At 45.9% G+C, this 18,839-nt stretch overlaps 1 protein-coding gene across 1 annotated transcript in view; it reads right to left on the bottom strand.

Moving 5' to 3' along the window:
• FAS (Fas cell surface death receptor) overlaps positions 1 to 8,975 on the bottom strand; it is a 125,058-nt gene extending 116,083 nt beyond the window's left edge. The window contains exon 1 of the mRNA XM_075348742.1: positions 8,908 to 8,975. Within this exon, the coding sequence (XP_075204857.1) occupies positions 8,908 to 8,937 (30 nt within the window). The 5' untranslated portion in view covers positions 8,938 to 8,975. The remainder of the gene's footprint in view (positions 1 to 8,907) is intronic.
• Positions 8,976 to 18,839: the final 9,864 nt, after the last annotated feature.

The following is an 18,839-nucleotide window of genomic DNA, read 5'->3' as shown; positions in this document are numbered from 1 at the left end:
GTGACCTTGAGGATGAGGACTTGAGAACCAAAATTGTTTAAAAATATCAACACAGTTCTCTTCTCCTCTCTCTGTTCTCCATGCTTAGTGTGGCACATATAGCCACACAATGCAAAGCTTGAGTCAACTTCTTCCCTTTTTATCTGGTTTTAGGTGTGATTTTCATATTACCCACTCCTGTTACTTGCTACAGGTAAGTTTGAATGCGCATCACATGCTTGAAACAAAGTTGTTTACCCACAATTTTGCAAAGGTACCAACAATTTTGTCAGTCCCATTTTGGGGAGTTAAAGTGAAATTATGCCCAATATGCCATTTTTTTCCTCAGTTTTTTTTGTTTTTCTTTCAATACACAAAGTATATATAGGTGTAGGACAAAAGATGTGTGATTATAATAATCCTCTGGGAGAAATACTTCATTTTCTGAAACTAATTCAAGGGTTTCCGCACTAGCGACCATGACTGTATTTACATAGAAAATTGGTGATATACGTATTTCACCCCCTGTAAGTTTTTGCTTCAACTATAGTTGTAAATGTCGATTATTTGCACACCAACCTGAAAAGCAAATAACTACGCATATTCCAAGTGACAACAAACGAGGTCATTTACATACCAAGCAGGTAAAGGTCACACTCACGAATCTTCAATCAAGTGTTTACCTACTGGGCCACCTATATGGAAATGTATTTCCAAGTATTATGGATATGTTCACACATTGCTTTTGAGCTCCTTTTTTCTGCAGCAAACTGGCAGCAAAAAGATGCTTCCAAAAAGCAGGTTTTGCTTTGTTTTTGTTGGTTTTTTTTTAACTGCGTCTTTGGTGTCATTTGTCTACAGTACGTGTTTACACAAAGTTAGTTTCATTTGCCACAAAAGCAGCAAAAACGTGGCAAAACCGCTGAAATACTAACATGCTGCATCTTTAATGCTACAGTTTTCCATTTCAGTAGGGAAAAAAAACAAGTGTGTGTGAGATTTCTGAAATCTCATCTTTTATTAATACTTTAAAAAGCAGCTTTTAATTTGCATTAAACTCATTAAAGGGAACCTGTCAGCAGAAATTTCGCCCAAAACCTAAAAGATTCCCCCTCTGCAGCTCCTGGGCTGCATTTTAGAAAGGTTCCTGTTGTTATTGTGCCCCATGTGAGACCAAAATAAAGACTTTATAAAGTCTTACCTTTTCGTATGGCAATCTTTTTATATTGTCACGGGGGCGGGCTTTCTGGCATCCGTTATTCTCCCTCCTGGTCCTTTATGCCGTCCACCATTGCGCCTTTCCATACCTGATGATGCCGCCCAGTGCTCCCGAGGTCCCCGCGCATGCTCAGTGCCAGTCTCATGGGTCTGAGCACTGAGCAGTGTGACCGCTGGTGACGTGTTGCTTAGGCAAGAGATTATGGGTGGCGCTGAGATTGTCATCAGCAAGTACCCGCCCATAATCCCGTGCCCGCGCAACACGTCACCAGCGGTCACACTGTGCTCAGTGATCAGTCCCGTGAGACTGGCACTGAGCATGCGCGGGGACCGCTGGAGCACTGGGCGGCGTCATCAGGTATGGAAAGGAGCGATGGGGGACGGTATAAAGGATTTGGTGCAGAAATTGAATGCATGAAATCTACACCTTATGGCAGAAAAACGCATGCGTTTTGGTGCAGTTTTTTGGGCGCATTTTATGCCATGCTTTCTTTTAATGAAGTCAATTAGTGGAAGGGCTAACTATTGCGGAAAAAAACGCACCAACAATTGACATGCTGCAGATTATTTTCTGCACCAAATCTGCAAGTGAAAAAAATAAACAATGTGCGCACTACCCTTCAGGATTCTCATTGACTTTGCTGGCATAAAGTTGGCGTGCAGATCTGGGCTGGAATGGGGGAGCCTGTTCTCCCATGCCGATGATAGTTTTATGCGATCCCAGTCCTTGTGCTTTGATATCCAGTTATTAGTGAACTTCTGTGTGCTGTTTGGTGTATTGTGGAAACTTGTTGTCTGATTATTTCCTCCCTTCCTTTAGTTTCCTCCTGATCACGTATTGTCTATACCTCTGAGAGTGATTGCTGTGAATTTGAGTTTTGCCCCCGCACCCCACCCCGTTTATTTGTGTGGGATTAACTACTCTTGTCCCGGCCCTCTCCTGGGTGGAGGGAGGGGGCCACTATACCAGGATTATTCAGGAGCTAGGGTTACAAAGGTGGCCCAAACATTGTCACCTTCAGACATATCTTTGGGATCAGGTTCAGCCAGGGTTTCACTAAATGGGGGGAGGTTAGGCTCCCCTGTCCTAGTGCTGCCATCCCTCACATCCCGGGACAGGAACCTTTTATAGACAAAGGGGTTCACCAGGAGCAGTCAGTGTCCCTTTTTGGTGGGACCATCCAACCATCTCATGTGTGTTGGGCGACTTCAGAGGTGTTGAGCAGCAGTTTTTCTCCCTTAAGAACAAAACTATTGGGCAGTTACATTTCAACTGCCCAATCTTTCTAACCCAAAATCATGGGTCCGGTGAGAGTCAGTAGACCCCCATACACAGCTGTTTGACCGCTTTCAGATGGACTGACTGATTTAAAGGGATTGATCGGTTAAAACATGTTATTGCCCATCAACAGAATTGTTGATAAATTATTGATCAGTGGGACCATAGGGACCCCCACCAATTAGCAGAACAGGGAGGTTATATATCGGATTGACAACTTTTATGCCAGTTCCAAAATGGAGCAGCAGGTTAATGCCTGAATGCCGCTTCGTTAATTCTCTCGCTGAGCATGTTGCTCGGCAGCCCCATACAGAATTAATAATGCAAAGATGGGACATTAGCACTGTCGCTCTATTCTGAGATAAAAGTTCCATGTTCTGCCTAATGGTGCAGGTCCCAGGGGTCAGACCCAGCACCAGTCAATACGTTATCACCTAGCATGAGAATAGGTGATAACCGTTTTTATTTGGACAAACCCTTTAAACCGTGTGTGAACTACAGTAAGGTCTTTATATACATCAATCACTTAACTAAAATCTTCCTGTATACATAGGATTTAGATTGTTTGTGTAACTCGGTAACTGTTTTGTGCTGTCGGATCTCTTGTGATTTTTGGGGGTGGATGTGGTTCTCTGTAAGAACGCACTATAAGGGCTTGTGCAGACTACCGTATTTTCGGTCAGAATGCGAGCCAGGTGACCAATGTTACTCAATTATGCAGTTCCTTTGATCGAGTGGGCTGAGGAAAAATATTGCAGTATGCTCGATTTGCCTCTGAGAATCGGAGAGCACTTGGCCATAGAAGTCTATGGGCACGTTAAAAAAATAAAGGGACCACACCAGGATGACAGTAAAGTCCAGTCTGATTTTCATGGACTGACAGAATGGTGAAGATGGAGAAACTTTTTACTTAATCTTACTTAATCTGCAGGATAATAGCGTTCTGATCCTGCCCGGAACCTGCACATTAAACTCCACTGTTGGGAGGAAATTAACTTTAATCCTCCCGGCAGCATTCAAGCTTAAATCATGGGGGTTCAGTCACTGCCTTTTGTATGGAGAGTGGCAGCTGTAACCGTGCCCACTGCACTCACTGACAGCTTTCTTTAATGCAGTGTGGCCAGGGGTGTAACTAACGCAGTCGCAGGGGTCGCCATTGCGACCAGGCCCGGCAAGTTAGGGGCTCGCAGTCGCCCTGCAGATCAGAAGCCAACTCCTTTCTGTGAGAGAGGAGCTGCGCTGTTCTGTCGCATACCATGCGGCCGCTATATGATCCGGTGCTGCCATTGACACCGGTCCTCCCTGCTCCGTCATAGCCCACGCCCACTCCATGCTTCATCAATCTCCCCCTGTGCCTGCGCAGTGACGTCACTCCTGTGCGACTGCTGTGTTGACAGCACAGAGCGCAGGATGGGAGGAAACTGACCGGAGCAGCGGGGGAACGAGGAAAGAGGTGAGGACGGAGCAGCGTTGGAAGGAGGAGAGAGGTGGGTACTTGTTGTGGTTTTGGGGGGGTTCAGTTTTGTTTTTTTAAATAAATCAGTGAGTACACGGAGGCCTGGGGGGGCTGGCTGCATGACACATGGAGGCCTGGAGGAGGCTGCATTATACATGGAGGTCTAGGGGCCTGCATTGTACATGGAGGCCTGGGGGGCTGCATTATATATGGAGGCCTAGGGGGCTGCATGATACATGGAGGTCTATGGGGCTGCATTATACTTGGAGGTCTATGAGGATGCATTATACTTGGAGGTCTATGGGTTTGCATTATACAACATGAAGGACACCTTATACATGGACTATAGGGGTGCATGATACATATAGGAGTATGGGGCTGCATAATACATGGAGTATGGGGATCCATTATACAACATGAATGACACCTTATACATAGACTAGGGGTGCATTATACATGGAGAATGGGGCTGCATAAAACAATATGAAGGTTTATGGGGCTGCATTAGAATACATATAGGACTATGGGCACAACATTATAATATATGGAGGACTACGGAGGCTACCTTATACATGGACTATGGGGGGTACTTTATAAAACATGGAGGACTATGGGGTGTAGTATAATATATGGAGGACTATGTGGTGCAGTATAATACATGGAGTACTATGGGGTGAATTATAATACATGAAGAACTATGGGAAATGCATGGAGGACTATGGAGGTGCATTCAAATATATGAAGGGTTATGTGGGACCCTTTATACTATATGGAAGGCTATGTCGAGGCCATTATTGTAGTTGGAGAACTATATACGAGGGGGGACAAAGATACAAGCATGGGATAGGAATGTTTTGTGCTGAGGGAAAAAAGAGATGTCCCTCAGCACCCAGCTTTGACATGCTCTGCTATACATCTCTCAGCACCCAGCTTTCCCATGTTCTGCTATACATCTCTCAGCACCCAGCTTTCCCATGTTCTGCTATACATCTCTCAGCACCCTGCTTTCCCATGTTCTGCTATACATCTCTCAGCACCCAGCTTTCCCATGCTTTGATTTGGGAAAGGTGGATGCTGAGGGAATGATGTATAGCAGAGCACGGGGAAGCTGGGTGCCGAGGACAAGATGGATATCAGAACATAGGAAAGCTGGGTGCTGATAGAGGGATTTCATATCATGGGAAACCTGGGTGCTGTGGGTAAGTGCCAAGTGTCAGCTTCATTATCCTGTACCCCGAGTGTGAGTCTCATTATCCCGTACCCCAAGTGTCGGTGTATGTGGTGGGGTCCAAACTTTGCACCGGGGCCCATCAAACTCTAGTTATGCCACTGGCTGGAAGGGCTACAAAATGCAGGAAAAAAGAGCACCAACAATTAACATCGCTGCAGATATTTTCTGCAACAAAATCTGCATCAAATCTGCATGGGAAAACAAAACAACGTGCGCACAGCACTTCAAAATTCTCATAGACTTTGCAGGCTACAGGTTGGCATGCAGATTTCAGTGCAGATTTTTATAGAAAAAACGCATTGTGTGCACATGGCCTTAAAGTTCATTCCTTCCCAGCAGCGGGATTAATGTGCAGGGATCAGGCAAATTCAGAATGCTATTAAGCTGCACTGCAGATTAACCCCAAAGCTGCAGGTCAATAGCATTTTTCCATGTTAGGGTCTGTGCGCACTGCAAAATTTGCTTTTCTTAAGAAAAATCTGCACCCTCTGGCAGAATTCTGCACTTGCGTCAAAAACCGCGGTAAAAACGCACTCGCAAATTTACCGCGGTTTGTTGCGGTTTTGCCGCAGTTTTGTCTCTGCGTTTTTTTTACCATTATCTATGGCAAAAATGTAGGTACCTGCGGAAAAGAAGTGACATGCTACTTCTTTTTTTGCTGCAGAAAAGCTGCAGAAATTCTACAGCAAAACCTATAAGAAAAAAACGCAGTGTGCGCACAGCATTTTGGTTTTCCCATAGATTTTGCTGGGGAATGTCTGCACAAAGGTTATGAACAAAAACAACACCTTTTCTGCAGCAAAAACCACCACAAATCCGTGGCAAAAAACGTAGTGTGCGTACAGGGCCTAACAGTTTCTCTTTAAGTATAGTTTTCCTATGTATATTGTACAATATAACAGTAATGTATGCTGGGCCTAAACAAATGTCATTTTCTGATATTCTGCTTTACAATATTTCAACTCTTTGTTAGGCCATGTGTGGCGCCCTGGACCAGCCAGGGGCCACAGAGAACAACATCAACACACCCCACACTCCCAGCAGGCACACCGAGGTCAAACACGAAACCCTTGTTGCCTTCCTCCAGGGGCTGATGTCCACACCAGGGGGTGGGCCAGGTGGTTGGCCCCGCCCACCGAGGAGTTCACAGTCCTGGAGGCGGGAAAACAGAGAGATTAGTTTTGGAGGTGAAAGTGGAAGGAGGAGAAGTGGTAGTGGAGCAACTAACTGACAGCGTCCGGGTGTGTGGCCCGGGCGAGACAGCAAGGTTGGCAGACGGTGGTGACCGTCTGCAGGAGTGGCTGATTGGAGTCTACCGTAGGGACCGTGGACGGGCGGTGGCCCGGCGGTACCGGACCGGCACGCAAAGAGAAGCCAGCACCATCTGGCAGGAGCTTACGGACCCCGGCAAGGCTAGGAGTCGCCGTGAATTTGCCAAATTCGTTAGTGAAGGGAACCTCCTGGGTTTCCCAACAGCCAAGTCCCGACAGAAGGCAACAGTCCAACCAAGTGAGGGAGACACCGCCACCGCCAAGGCAAATGTTTCTCAGGGCCAGAGCCTGCGGGCAAAAGGGGCTCCTCCAGCCCATATCCAAGCTGGGGAGCGGGTTACCGGTGGGAACCCATCGTAACCATCTACCATACATAGGTGCAGGGAAAGGCAGTCACCATCAACCTGCCGGGAGCAGAAACCACCGCAGCCGTCAGTGGGACCCGTCCATCCAGCCGTGTGTTTTACCGAGAACTGTGTCTTCATCATTGGCTGAGTGAGTACCACCGTGCCGTGCAGCACAGCGCTGCCCCCGCGACCCTGCACCTCGCCTGGCCCCGTAACCTGCCTGCCATCCATCCCTACCCCATCACCGGGCCCCGGGACAACCAACCCCCTACCCACAGAGGGGAGAAATAACAACCAAGCTGCTCCCTGTCACCACTCCCGGGATCCCCGTCTAGAGCAGCGGTGGTGTCACCAATATCACCACAACCGTGGGTGGCGTCACGGACAATAACCAAAACCCCCACAAAATCAAAATCCCCTTTTCACTCACGGGCGAGGAACGCCGCTCGAGTCCCCGGGATCCGGCCCACCGCTCAAGCCACCACCGAGCAGCGGCACCAGCAGCAGCCGGACCCAAGCAGTGGGAGAGCGCAGCGTCCCCTCCTCCGCCCGCGACACATGTTCACACACTGCATCTTTTACTGCAATTTGGTGCATTTTTTAGGTCACAAAGATGCACCTAAATTCATGCATTTCCTTCTCCCAGAAAAGTCTATGAGATTTCTATTTTGCTGTCCACACTGTGCATCTTTTGTTGGCTGCATTTTGGCTGTGTTTTTTGAAGATGCAGCATGTCAATTCTTTGTATGTTTTTGCCAGTGTTTTTGAGCCTTCCAGTCAATAGATTTGACTTAAAAAAAACCGCACTGGACAAAATGTGGTCAAAATGCGGTAAAAACCCATGCCTTTTTGCCGCGGGTGCGTTTTTTTTGGGGCCAAAATGCTGCATTTTTGTGGTTAAGAAAATATACAGTGTGTGAACATAGCCTTATGAACAACAAATGCTTAAGGCTGCTTTCACACATTCGGTTTGTGATGAGCGGCACAATCCGGCTCAAAAACCTATGCAACGGATGCGGCGAAAAAAACGGATCCGTTGCATAGGTTTTTCCATGCGGCCTGTCCGTTTTTTGACGGCTGCGGCTTGATACTGAGCATGCGCAGTACAAAAAACCGCATGTGGCGGCCGGATGCGGTTTTTGCCGCAGGACGCCGCATCCGGCGTCCATAGGCTTCCATTGTGAATTGCGCTTTTGGGTTTTTTGGGCTAAATATGCCGCATCCGGCAAAAACCGGACGCAACGCAAGGCCATGCGGCACAATACGGCGCTAATGCAAGTCTATGCGGGAAAAAACGCAAAAAAAAAAAGGTTGTGTTTTTTCTGCAGAGCGCCGTATTGTGCCGCACGGCAAAAACCGGATGTGTGAAAGCCGCCTAAATATGGCAGCAAAGCATGAATCGGCTAAATATTCCAATAAAAGAAAAAAGAAACAATGTCCAAAGACAAGTCAAGACATGATCCAGCCATTCTGAATTGTCACATTAATGACAGAGTCCTATCACATAAAGCGATAAACTATAACTTGCCGTTTGCCAGCTGCATGCCATCACAGCCGGCAGGGCATGCTGGGTCTTGTAGTGTCACAACAACTAACGAGATATATATGAACTGCATGAAGAAGATCCTATTTACAGTCAAACTAGGCAGGAGAAGAGGTCAGCCAGGCAGGACAGTGTTAACTAGGCAGGAGAAGAAGTCAGCCAGGCAGGACAGTGTTAACTAGGCAGGAGAAGAGGTCAGCCAGGCAGGACAGTGTTAACTAGGCAGGAGAAGAAGTCAGCCAGGCAGGACAGTGTTAACTAGGCAGGAGAAGAGGTCAGCCAGGCAGGACAGTGTTAACTAGGCAGGAGAAGAAGTCAGCCAGGCAGGACAGTGTTAACTAGGCAGGAGATGAGGTCAGCCAGGCAGGACAGTGTTATAAGCTGTCACATCTTCCACAGGCAGCACATAGGAGTGTGTGAGGTGTCCCTGTGTGCACACATCTGTGCTGTTTGTATATCCTTCACCACTTTTCTATTTTCTCAGGACAGATCGTTCCTTTTTTTCTTCTCCCCTGTTTAGTTAAAGTTTCTGTCACTAGTTTACAAAAAAATGGAAACTTTCTACAATACTTAATAAACTTACCGTCAGAAGAGCTCCGCACCCAAACTTCATGACTACGAGAAAATGCCTAGAAGGGAAACTGAAACTAAGAAGGGTGAAGAAGGCCACAGCCTGCAAGGAGGAGCCAGGAGATTCCCTTCTTGTAATTGATTTTACTGTGACTTTCCTGTAAATGTGGCAATTAAATATTGAAAAACATGTTCTACTTCCTTATTTACAGGACATTTGTGTTTTGTTTGTTTTTTTTAATTGATTTTTCTTTTCTTTTTTTTGTATTTTGTTATATATTGATGTTTTTTGGTGGACCAAATTCTTCAAAATATTAAAAAAAATACAAAAACAGATTCAGTCACCGCACCCAGCCTAAACTAAGTGAAGAAGAGAATAATCCGGCATCCAGGATCCATAAAAAATATAAATTTTATTAGAATATCATTAAAAACTTTCAATCCATTTGAAAAAAGGAAAAAATACAATGGGCAAGAATATCCAGGTTCATGCAAACGCATTTCAGACTAGCTGTCCTTATTCATTGTATGATACAATGAATAAAGGATAGCTAGTCCGAAATGCATTTGTGGAACAATTCCCAGCAATAAAAGGGCAACAATGTTTATCTGCCCCGGCCACAGAATCTAATGCACTAAAAGGATGCAGCAAAACCCCTTAATTAAGATGGAGGCAACACAGGTGCAAAACACTGATGGAGCAACCACTCACACACTGCCAATGCATGGAGGGGGTGATTGCTTAGGCTGCTTTCACACATCCGGCTTTTGCAATGCGGCACAATCCGGCACTTTGCAGGAAAACCGCAACCGTTTTTTTTTTTGCTGCCGGTTGCGTTTTTCCTGCATAGACTTTAATTAGTGCCGCATTGTGCCGCATGGGCTCGCGTTCGGTCCGGTTTTTGCCGCATGCGGCAGATTTAGCCGATGCGGCGGCCGGATGGAACGTTCCCCAGCACGTTTTTTGCTCCGGCAAAAACAACCGCATCGCACCGCATACTGCCGATGCGGCGCTTTTCCCAATGCATCCCTATGGATGCCGGATGCGGCGCGATGCGGCAAAAACCGCATCCGGCCGCCGCATGCGGTTTTTGCCACTGCGCATGCTCAGTAGCATGCCGCAAGCGGCAAAAACCGGACCGGCCGCATGTAAAAAACTTATGCAAAGGATGCGGTGTTTTCACCGCATCCGTTGCATAGGCTTCACAGCCGGATTGAGCCGCACTGCTCAAACCGGATGTGTGAAAGCAGCCTTAGTATTAAAATTACACACAAATGGCTTATATAGGGCACCGTTTACACATTTAGGTGCGCAGTGTCTGGCTTACAGCCTATTGATGACGTCCATACTATTAGATTACGCGGACTGCCCAGCACTAAATAGGTGCACTACACAGGAATGGAGACCCCAGTTTACAAGGCCTACATTTTTTGGGCTTAAATAGTAACAGGAGGAAAAAAAATGGTTAATATCGCTGCCATGGATATAAACAGGAGATAAATCCAAGGGTTAATCTTCATGATTTTTATTATTCAATGCGTTTCAGAGTCCAAATGACTCCTTCATCAAGAATCAAAAACCACTGATGTACATGTGTTGCCTCCATCTTTATTAAGAGGTTTTGCTGCATCCGGTTACTGCATTAGATTATGAGGCTGGGGCAGGTAAACATTGTTGCTCTTTCTATGGTTTAGCTTTTGTATGAACCTGGATAGTCTTGGCCATAGTATTTTTACCTTTCTTCAAATGGATTGAAAGTTTTTAATTATATTGTAATAAAATGTTTTTATTAATCCTAGATGCCGGATTATTCTCTTCATAAATTCTTTAAAATGGCACACATGAATCACAAATTTTGCCCAAAAAAAATAAAAAACGCTTTTCATTACTTTTTTTTTTTATTGAAAACCCACATGTTCCTCCAAAGGTTTCCAAAATTTTTCAGACGAATTTCAGACATACATACAATGATTCTGGGTAGAGGACTGGAGTACTTTTGGGCAAAAATGTAGCAACTTTCACAATTGTTGGATTAACAGAAAACATCTGAAAATCCCAGACCATGCCCACAATGTTGAATATTAAAAAATAAAACACATAAAATAGACTGGAAAAAAAGGTGCAAATTAAAAAAAAATTAGACACAAATGCAAAACAGGTGAAATACAGAAAAATGGAATAAAAAATAAAGGCACAAATACGATAACGAGTCAAGCCCTATGGACCGGATTATTCTCTTGACAGTTTTGATGAGGGGGCGTAGTGGACCCAGACACTTCTGATTGTGAATCTGGAGCGTCAAATGGATGGAGGGCACCTCTATGGGCAACACCAGAAATCTCACTACAGACGGGCGTACAGAACACCTTTTGGTGGAACTCGCATGAAAATTTGAAACAAAAAATTGGAACAAAATTTTGCAACTTCAAAGCAATTTACGCCAGAATTTAGGCAAAATTGCTTTGATCAGTTAGGGCCTGTGACTTTTGAACATAGACAGGTGGGCAATATGATGCCTCTGCTCAGACATGTATCTAGATTTTCTGGCACTTGAGGCAAGAATTCTGTTTGGCGCCCCACCTCTCTCCGCCACGGTTTGGTTAGTCGTCATGTGACCGCTCATGATTTGCACACTTAGTAACGTGCAGATGAGCTGCTCTTCATATCTCTCTCAATGTTCAATGAAAAACAATGAAGTAGAAAGAGAAGCAAATTGCACATGAATTGAGTAGAAATGTGATGGCTGCTAGAACCTGAATGCAGAGCTGAATCCTGAAAGGGAATATATTACATGCTGTTAGGATTGGGCTACACTTCTTAATTTTATAATTAAAGGGGTTGTCCAGGTTTATGCTAAAAGTCTGCAGTCACTCTAGATGACTGCAGACTTCTGAATTCTCAGAAAGCATGCTCTGCACACTTTTAGGATTCTCCCATGCCAGTGCCAAGAGTGGACAGTTATGTGAACACAAGTAAGCCGGGTGCTGCACATCCGCCACATTGATTTGAATAGGAGCGGATGTGCAGTACCCAGCCACGGCCACTATCAAGACAGAGCAGATCTGAAATTGGGTACTCCGGCTGTCTGCTGCTTTCGTCGCTGTCAGTAACTAGAGCAGCCGATTGGCAGGGGGGGCCGGACCCCATCCGATCAGACATTGATGATCTATCCTACGGAGAGGTCATCAATGTTAAAGTAGTGGACAACCTCTTTAATATACATAACATCCCGCCCACCTCCTTCCTTCCGCATTGACGGTGGACGCAGGTAAGGAGATGTTTGTCGTTCCTGCAGAATCACACACAGCAATGTGTGGTGCTGCAGGAACGACAAACAACATCATATCTTCAGCAGTAATGACATTATGGAAATGAATAACGTGACACAGATCAGCGATTATTAACACGTTTGCGCTCGTTAATCGTCGCACCTAGGATTTACACATTGTGATGTCGCTACCGGCGCTGGATGTGCGTCACTAACGACGTGACCCCGACGATATATCGGTAGCGATGTCGCAACGTGTAAAGCCCGCCTAAGTACATCCTTAACAATGGTAAAGAGATACTGAGCGTTATTAGTCTGCAGTCATACAGGAAGCTCAGTACTGGTGAGAATTCGGCTATGTGTCCACGATGCTTCGAGCTAGTTGCAGTTCTAAACGCACCCTCTGGCAGTAATTGATTTTGCCAAAGTTGCTTTTTACCACAAAATAGTGCAAAAAACGTGTGCGTTTTTACCGCGTTTTTGATACGTTTTTAGCCCTTTTTACATGCTTTCCCTTTGCGTTTTGACAGATGCGGTTTGAACATAAAGACACTGCTAAATAAAGTTTAAACAGTGAAATAATGAAAAAAGGGAAAAAAAGGAACACATATAATTAGTGAAAAAATATTTATATTTCATAAAATTATAGCGGTTTTATACTATTTATCGCTAAAATTGCAATAAATTCATATATTTCATTATTTTAATTGTCAAACTATGTGTGTGTAAAGGGACATATCATTTCATTATTTTGATGCCAAAAAAACATGCGTTTATGTAGTCCAAAACGCTGGATTTCTGCACCTAAAAAGTATGTAAAACGCTGGAATTTTGATGTTTCTTGCTTTTTGCAACTTCTCATTGACTTCAATGTTATCAAAACGCAGCCCAAATGGCAAAAACAATTACATGCTGCTTCTTTAAACGCTGAGTTTTTTGCCCAAAATTATGCAAATTAAACGCAGCGATTTGAACTGCATGGTGGACACAAGAAATCCCTATTTCTCATAGACTTTACTGGGAAATCACAACGCATGCATTTTGGCATTAAAAAGGTGCAGTTGAAAACGCTGCAGAAAAGCATGTAAAAACGCATCATGGACACATAGCCTAAAGGCCGCTTTACACTCTGTGACATCACTCTAGCGAACTCGTAGGGGTCACGGAATTTGTGACGCACATCCGGTCGCTTTAGCGATGCCGTTGTGTGTGACACCTTTGAGCAATTTTGCATCGTTGCAAAAACGTGCAAAATCGCTCATCGGTGACATGGGAGTCCACTCTCTAATATCGTTGCTGCAGCAGTAACGAAGTTGTTCCTCGTTCCTGCGGCAGCACACATCGGTACATGTGACACCGCAGGAACGAGGAACCTCTCCTTACCTACCTCCCGCCCGCAATGCGGAAGGAAGGAGGTGGGCGGGATGTTATGTCCCGCTCATCTCCGCCCCTCCGCTTCTATTGGGTGGCGGATCAGTGACGCAGCTGTGACGTCGCTGTGACGCTGAACGAACCGCCCCCTAGAAAGGAGGCGGTTCGCAGGTCACAGCGACGTCGCAGGGCAGGTAAGTAGTGTGACGGGCCTGGGCGATGCTGTGCACCACGGGCAGCGATTTACACATGTCGCAAAACCGATGGGGGGCGGGTACCCACGCTAGCGATATCGGTCACGATATCGCAGCGTGTAAAACGGCCTTTAGTCAGTATCACAAATAAACATTTGCTTTCAGGTACCTTATAGATGAAGTTGTCTCTGATCCAAGTCATGTCTTTCATTTCTTCATCTTGTCCAGACACCATAAGGACTTTTCACATCCCCAGCTCGTCTCTGCAGACATCCATCTTCTCCAGTCTTCTGCTGCACATCTCTGCACGTTACCCTTAAAAATAGCTGAATGATTATAATTCTCCTATATAAATATATTTGTCCTATGCTGTGCCCCTGAATAAATAATGGCCCCTCACTGTGTTCTCTGCACAAAATAAGATGCACACACTTTCCTTCTAATGGTACATGCACTCCACATTACCCTCTCCTTTCCATACTGAGCCCCCCCTTTGCACTGTCCTCTACACTGTGTCCCCACTATACTGCCCAGTCTTTATACTTTGCCCCCACCTCTCACACGCCTCCTCGCTATGGCCTCACACTGTCCCACCACCCATGCTGCCCCCTCTCCATACCATCCACTACCTAGTCTCTATTTTGACCCCCTCACATTTTTTCATCCCAAACTGTCTCCACACTATTGCCACACACATTCCTGCTCATTCGCCATACTGTGTCTGCATACATTTCTTCCTTGTTCCCCATTCTGCCTGCTTGCTCCCAAAAACCATGTACTCAAAATTCCCCTCTTGCTCATATACAGTTAGGTCCAGAAATATTTGGAAATGGAATTGACTGGTGAGCTTGGGAACTCAAAAAGGCCTGGGCGTCCACGGATGACAACAGTGGTGGATGATCGCCGCATACTTTCTTTGGTGAAGAAGAACCCGTTCACAACATCAACTGAAGTCCAGAACACTCTCAGTGAAGTAGGTGTATCTGTCTCTAAGTCAACAGTAAAGAGAAGACTCCATGAAAGTAAATACAAAGGGTTCACATCTAGATGCAAACCATTCATCAATTCCAAAAATAGACAGGCCAGAGTTAAATTTGCTGAAAAACACCTCATGAAGCCAGCTCAGTTCTGGAAAAGTATTCTATGGACAGATGAGACAAAGATCAACCTGTACCAGAATGATGGGAAGAAAAAAGTTTGGAGAAGAAAGGGAACGGCACATGATCCAAGGCACACCACATCCTCTGTAAAACATGGTGGAGGCAACGTGATGGCATGGGCATGCATGGCTTTCAATGGCACTGGGTCACTTGTGTTTATTGATGACATAACAGCAGACAAGAGTAGCCGGATGAATTCTGAAGTGTACCGGGATATACTTTTAGCCCAGATTCAGCCAAATGCTGCAAAGTTGATCGGACGGCGCTTCATAGTACAGATGGACAATGACCCCAAACATACAGCCAAAGCTACCCATGAGTTCATGAGTGCAAAAAAGTGGAACATTCTGCAATGGCCAAGTCAATCACCAGATCGTAACCCAATTGAGCATGCATTTCACTTGCTCAAATCCAGACTTAAGACGGAAAGACCCACAAACAAGCAAGACCTGAAGGCTGCGGCTGTAAAGGCCTGGCAAAGCATTAAGAAGGAGGAAACCCAGCGTTTGGTGATGTCCATGGGTTCCAGACTTAAGGCAGTGATTGCCTCCAAAGGATTCGCAACAAAATATTGAAAATAAAAATATTTTGTTTGGGTTTGGTTTATTTGTCCAATTACTTTTGACCTCCTAAAATGTGGAGTGTTTGTAAAGAAATGTGTACAATTCCTACAATTTCTATCAGATATTTTTGTTCAAACCTTCAAATTAAACGTTACAATCTGCACTTGAATTCTGTTGTAGAGGTTTCATTTCAAATCCAATGTGGTGGCATGCAGAGCCCAACTCGCGAAAATTGTGTCACTGTCCAAATATTTCTGGACCTAACTGTATAGTCCTGAAATTCCCCATACTGTGTCCTCAAAATTTCTTTCCCCCATTTGCTCCCTATGCTGTGTTTGTATGCACTCCCAAACTTGCTCCCCATACTATGTCTGTATACATTCCCCCTTCACCATACTGTCTTTATATATATTTCCCTCTTCCCCACCCTCTCTCCCCATACTATGTGGCCATATATAAATTTCCCCTCCCCACACTCTCTCCCCATACTGTCTCCATATGTATATTCCCCTTCCCCACCTTCTCTCCCCATATTGTGTTGCCATATACACTTTCCCCTCCCCACTTTCTCTCACCATACTGTGTGGCAATATATACAATTCCCCTCCAAACACTGTGTGGACCCCTCCCAATACTGTGGCCATATGTATATATAAGTATTATATATATTGCCTTCCCCACTCTCTCTGCCCATAGTATGGCTGCATATACATTCCTCCTCTCCCCTCCCCCCATACTGTGGCCGCATAAACATTCCTCCGCTCCCCTATACTGTGGTTGCATATACATTCCTTCCCTACTGTGGTCGCATTTACATTTCTCCCCCATACCGTGGTTACATATATATTCTTCCAGGGTGAGAGGTACTGGGCACCACTAATCCACTATAGGCTGACCGCTCAGTTCTGGTAGAGCATATGAGATCCGGGTATGTGTCCCAAGGTATAGACCATGAAGATATCCAAAATGTAGACAGAAAGGGTCGCACTCTCAAAGGATCTGGGTGCAAGATTTTCTTTAATCCATGTTCAAATCAGGGATACAGGTGTTGGGGGAGGGTGAAGACATACAACGCCGGATGACGGCGGGCCGTTTCGCAAACAAGTTGCTTCTACTGGACCCGTAGAAGCAACTTGTTTGCGAAACGGCCCGCCGTCGTCAGGCGTTGTATGTCTTCACCCTCCCCCAACACCTGTATCCCTGATTTGAACATGGATTAAAGAAAATCTTGCATCCAGATCCTTTGACAGTGCGACCCTTTCTGTCTACATTTTGGATATATACTGTATTCTTCCCCTCATCCTCCCACATACTGTGTCCATATATACTTTCCCCTCACCCTCTGGTGTTCCTTCGGTGTCTGTTTGCCACCTCTGCGGTGCCAACAAGTGACATCATCAGTATGATTAGCTGACCTAATCACACTGCTGTTGTCGCCCTGACCCAGTAGTGCCAGTGGCCACGGTTGGATTGTACTCACGTTTGAAAGACAAAAGTACAAATGATCACAGGGAACCCCGTGCCACACTTCTCTGAGTCCGGCTGTCAGCTTGACAGCCGGACTCAGAGAATAGCTGGCTTGCACTATGCAGGGTGGCAAAAAACAACTACCAGGGAGACTCTAAGAGCGCCGCATCAGGTGTACCTACGGCGCCCCCTGTCAGCTATACCCGGGGCATATGGCCCGCCAGCCTCTCCCCCCCCTGCTAGATACGACTCCGCCTCTGTTGGTCTAAAGGCATTAGGCTGTGTGCACACAGAGCGCTTTTATCATGGTATTTGATGTGTTTTTAGTGTGTAGTGTATTTTTGTCACAAAACTGCAAGCAAATCCTGATGCCAGAAAAGTCAATTAAAAACATGATGTGTAGTGTACACGCTGAGTATTTTCTCCTTGCAGATTTAGTGCAGAAAATAATCTGCAGCATGTCAAAGCTTTCACAAAATTTGAAGCGTTTTGCACTGAATTCAATTGTAAAATGCATGCAAAAACACACAAAAAAAACACAGCATAAGGGCTCCGCCACACATCCGTGAAAACCACGTCCGTGTAAAACGGGCCGTTTTTCGGGTCCGTTTTCCGTTTTTTATGTCCGTTTTTATGGTATGTGTGGCCTGCGTGTGTATCCCGTATGCTAGCCGTATGTGCGTGTGGAATGTCCGTGTGTGCGTGAGTGAAATAACTGACATGTGTATGTGTTGTCCGTGTGAAATGTACGTGTGTGATGCAAAATGTCGTTACTACATGTCGGAAGACAGAGTAGCGGGATGAGAATGAACTCGGGTGAACTTCACCCGACTTCATTGTCATGCCGCGGCTCTGTCTTTGTGCCGTGTACTGATTAGCGGTCACCTGTGAAGGATTCACCGGTGACCGGTAATCCCCCGAGTGACTGAAGTGTCCCCCCCTCTCTCATACTCACCGATCCCCGATCACCGGCGCTGCACGGCGTTCACACTGCTCCGGCGGCTTTTTCTAATTTGAAAAAGCCGGCCGCCCATTAATCAATCTCGTATTCCCTGCTTTACCCGCCCACCGGCGGCTGTGATTGGTTGCAGTGAGACACGCCCACCATGCTGAGTGACAGGTGTCACACTGCACCCAATCACAGCAGCCGGTGGGCGTGTCTATACTGTGCAGTAAAATAAATAAATAAATAATTAAAAAAAACGGCGTGCGGTCCCCCCCCATTTTAATACCAGCCAGATAAAGCCATACGGCTGAAGGCTGGTATTCTCAGGATGGGGAGCTCCACGTTATGGGGGCCCCCCACCCTAACAATATCAGTCAGCAGCCGCCCAGAATTGCCGCATACATTATATGCGACAGTTCTGGGACTGTACCCGGCTCTTCCCGATTTACCCTGGTGCGTTGGCAAATCGGGGTAATAAGGAGTTATTGGCAGCCCGTAGCTGCCAATAAGTCCTAGATTAATCGTGTCAGGCGTCTATGAGACACCCTCCATGATTAATCTGTAAATTACAGTAAATAAACACACACACCCGAAAAAATCCTTTATTAGAAATAAAAAACACAAACACATTCCCTCATTACCAATTTATTAACCCCGACAAACCCTCCATGTCCGGCGTACTCCACGGTCCTCCAGCGTCGCGTCCAGCTCTGCTGCATGCAGGTGACAGGAGCTGCAGAATACACCGTCGCTCCGGTCACCTCCACGCAGCTAATGAGATGAGTAGCGCGATCAGCAGCTGTCAGTCTGGTAACTCGCGGTCACCGCTGGATCCAGCGGTGGCCGAGGGTAACCTCAGTGACAGCAGCTGATCGCGCTACTCATCTCATTAGCTGCGTGGAGGTGACCGGAGCGGCGGTGTATTCTGCAGCTCCTGTCACCTGCATGCAGCAGAGCTGGACGCGACGCTGGAGG

This window comes from Anomaloglossus baeobatrachus, chromosome 5 (genome assembly GCF_048569485.1).
Source record: "Anomaloglossus baeobatrachus isolate aAnoBae1 chromosome 5, aAnoBae1.hap1, whole genome shotgun sequence".
NCBI classification, from domain to species: domain Eukaryota; kingdom Metazoa; phylum Chordata; class Amphibia; order Anura; family Aromobatidae; genus Anomaloglossus; species Anomaloglossus baeobatrachus.
This window is presented reverse-complemented; position numbering and strand designations above follow the sequence as displayed.